The sequence below is a fragment of the Atta cephalotes genome (genome assembly GCF_000143395.1).
Source record: "Atta cephalotes unplaced genomic scaffold scaffold00019, whole genome shotgun sequence".
Taxonomy (NCBI): Eukaryota; Metazoa; Arthropoda; class Insecta; order Hymenoptera; family Formicidae; genus Atta; species Atta cephalotes.
In genome coordinates this window covers 4,502,019-4,505,814 of record NW_012130083.1, presented here as the reverse complement: position 1 = coordinate 4,505,814, position 3,796 = coordinate 4,502,019, and the positions used below count along the sequence as shown (strand labels likewise).

The 3,796-nt window shown below is 27.3% G+C and overlaps 1 protein-coding gene across 2 annotated transcripts in view; it reads right to left on the bottom strand.

Moving 5' to 3' along the window:
• Window positions 1-1,367: 1,367 nt before the first annotated feature.
• Window positions 1,368-3,796, bottom strand: part of LOC105619088 (protein will die slowly) — a 3,517-nt gene continuing 1,088 nt past the window's right edge. For both annotated transcript variants that reach the window (XM_012200619.1, XM_012200620.1), the window contains exons 3-8: window positions 3,003-3,166; window positions 2,788-2,877; window positions 2,249-2,388; window positions 1,912-2,143; window positions 1,719-1,806; window positions 1,368-1,468 (exon numbers count right to left, since the gene is read on the bottom strand). In XM_012200619.1, coding sequence (XP_012056009.1) covers window positions 1,368-1,468; window positions 1,719-1,806; window positions 1,912-2,143; window positions 2,249-2,388; window positions 2,788-2,877; window positions 3,003-3,166 — 815 coding nt within the window. The remainder of the gene's footprint in view (window positions 1,469-1,718; window positions 1,807-1,911; window positions 2,144-2,248; window positions 2,389-2,787; window positions 2,878-3,002; window positions 3,167-3,796) is intronic.

The window sequence follows — 3,796 nt, the reverse complement described above, 5'->3', positions numbered from 1 at the left end:
ACATATGTGTGTGTGTATGTATGTATATACATATGAAAGATATAGTTTACAATTCTGTTTATTAACATAAATAAAATATTTTCTGCGTTATAAATATAGTTTATATATGTCTAATGTATTAATAGAGCAAACGGCTATTATTATATATATTCATGACTGTACAAGATATATTTGATTATAAGTTAGAATTTCGTGAAAAATTGTTACGGTGGTGTATTAAAATATTAGACACATTTATATTTTTTAAATTCTGTATACATTTCTAGTTTTCCTAATTCATTGTGTATACAATATTGAAATATTTTCTATATCTTTCTAATAAGACAAAATTTATTTTATCTAGATTTTATAAATGTTAAATATAATTAATAGATTGTTAAGAACTATAATTTTTTTATAAGGTATATCATGTATATCAAGAAAAAAAATAAAAATAAACCTCTAATATTTAGAGGAGAAATAGTGAATAATAATTTTGAATTTTATTACTTGCAAATTATCAAAAATCCTCCAAGAAAACCCGACATAAAACATTTTGTTTTAAAACAAAAAAAATAAAAATATGTGAAATAAACTGCCAGTTTGCTATTTTGGAAATATTCCAAGCAATCTGTTTGGATTAAATCGTTTTTAATACAAAAAATAGAGAAAAATTTATAGATTCGTGTGGTCATCTCAATGCTGTATGTATATCCAATGATATATGCAATAATCTTTTGTGAAATTCCACAATTTTCGCAGAAAAGAAATTGCTTAAAGGAATTGCTAGCATTAAATCCCAACAATATGTTATCCATATATGTGGAACGATAATATACTGCGAGTTTACTATTTTAAACAGGGATGCATCAGATCATAAAATTATCGGATATCAGATATCTATCACATTTTGTTCGGATATCCGATATTCAGTCGGACATCTGATAGAACAATTATCCGATCAAATACCAGATATTTCCATGGATATTTGGTTGGATATCTAATATATAATTTCAAAAAAAAAAGACAGAATGAAAAGTATCGATTAATACTAGATACCGGATATTTTCCAGGTATATTCTTAATTTAAAAAATATAATTTGTACAATCACGATGAGATTTGAATTAATACTGCTCAGTCAAAGTTAACTATTTCTAATCTATTCGTAAGAGAAAATGCAAGTGATAGCGAACCGAAATTACTTTAAGCTAAGAAAGCTTATATAACATTATATCAATAATAAAATATTATTTTGATATAAAATAGCATTTTACTTTATATCTAAAGTCTATGATCTATGCTTTACAATATCATCATTCTTTCTTTCAACATAAAAACACAGATTTGTACAGCAGATAATAACAGCGAATGACTTTACAAACTATTTTTATGTATCGCTCTTCCATAGTTTGATAGTTTTATCATTCTCAAGAGCAGCCGAAGCTATAATGTTGTCTGTCGGATGACATGTTGTGCAAAGTACCACATCTGAAAACGACACGTGCACAATTAATAAGTAAACTATTAAAAAATTCGAGAAAATTATTAGAAAAATATAATCTCAAAGAAAAAACATTTATAGATAATGAATTTTTTTATCACACTAGATAGACAATTTTTCTTTTTTCAAATGTATATGCATATTTTCATGTAAAGACTTAAAGGTTTAATTTATTCAGAATAACGTCCATTCTGAGTTAATTGATTAATATCATTTCTTAAATGAACATACGCTTACCTGTGTGTCCTTGTAGCTTTTGTACGATCTCTTTTGTCTGTAAATTCCAAATGTACACCATGTGATCTTCAGAGCCGGATACAATCCACTGTGGATAAAAAAAAACTTAAAATAATCCTTAGAGTTCATTATCTTTACATAATCTTAATTGTAAGGCATTTGAGATTGATTAAGTAATCGTTGCAATATGCACCTTTCCACCTGTTACAGAGAAGTTCGCGAAGATGCAATATTTCTCATTTTTGTGACCACTGTACGTTTTCAGGCATTTCCCTTTACTGTAATCCCACAGCTTTAATGTGTTGTCCAATGTTGCTGCCAAGATGTACTTGCCGTTCGGCGAAAATTTGACAAATGATACTGGAGGATTGTCGTCGTCTATCAGAGTTTTTAGACATTGTCCTGATGCGGTGTCCCAAATTCGACTGCAAATCACGTGTGTTATACAATAAATAAATTTCAAAGACATGCGGATCTATTCTTCTCACAGATCATTACAATTACTGGAAATTTGATGTTGCAGAACTTACCATAATCCATCGTAACTACTCGAGACTATTAAAGAGCCATCCCTATTGAAATGCACTGCACTTACAGGATCTGAATGTGCCGGTAAGGTTTTAAGGCATTTTCCGCTTCTCACATCCCAAATACGCACACTTTCGTCAAACTAAAAAAAGACAAATCTTTTAGACCTTGTGTTTTTATTCTTTTTATAATTGCACATATGCATATGTAACATAACATAATTAACATAATGTTACCAGTCACATTTTAATTTAATAATAGACCAAACATTTTGCACAACTTATTAGCCTTAAAAAAATTCATTATTAGATCTTTAATTTTGTGTAAAAAAATTAAAATGATAAAGGAAAGATATTTTATCATATAGATATATTATAGATATAAATCATTACGAAAAAATTATATAACTTGATTCTCATAGAAATTTATATTTTGATTTCTAAATTGATATTTTAAATTTGAAAACACTTAAATTTAAGAGAATTATTTTTATATATAATTAATAGAGAATAAATATATGTAATTAATTTATATTACTTACAGAACCAGAGACTATAAGGTTGGATTGTGGATTGAAATTACAACAAAAAACATAATTACTATGACCTTTTAACGTTTTTAAACATTTACCCTGAAAAAATAAGAGATTCCAAGATTAATATATCAAAAAATATGCAATATTAAAAAAAAACTTTAATTTATCTCAGTACACTTCTTTTTAATTACAAAGAATATCCTGTATAATAGAATACTTACAGAACTTAATTCCCATATTTTTAACGTCTTGTCATCAGAAGCTGATACCAGCAATCTACTATCACTAGACCATGCTACATCAGAAATACCCAGCTTATGACCAGCTATAGTCTTCTCGAACTTTCCATCATAAGAACCCCAAATTTTGATAAGTTTGTCAGCAGCTGAAAATTAGAAATATATATCAAAAAATCATTAGTCTATCATTAGTTATCTTAAATCTCGTAACCAATGTCTGTATTCTGTATTCAGATAGCCAAGTTCCTACATAAGAAATAGTTGTGTGACACAAGTTTTCCTTCAATTGTCATGTTGTCCATGACAATAATAATTTTAAGAAACTTAAAGGAAATTATGCGGACAACAGTTTCCTATACAAAAGAGCAAAAATGTTGTAATATATTCATATTATTATAAAAGATCACAATCTATTTGTAAAAAGAAATTGTTGCCTGAATGATGCCATCAAGTTGCTTGTAATCGTTAATGGCAATCTGGCAAAATTAATACTTTTCTCAATATTATGGATAATTTAAGCAACTTGATGTGACTATTCGAGTAACCTTTAATGATAATGTTGGTATCATTATATTGGGTTGTCTGGAAAGTTCATGCAGACTAAAATTTAAATTTTAGTATACATTTATTAAATTAAAATTTTCTGCGTTTCAATTTTCCTTCAACATCGGCACGAACTTTCCGGACAACCCAATATTTTTATATATATATATATATATATATATAATAAAGTAAAAAAGCGGTACAGCAGAAAAATTGGAAAAATTTACGAAACT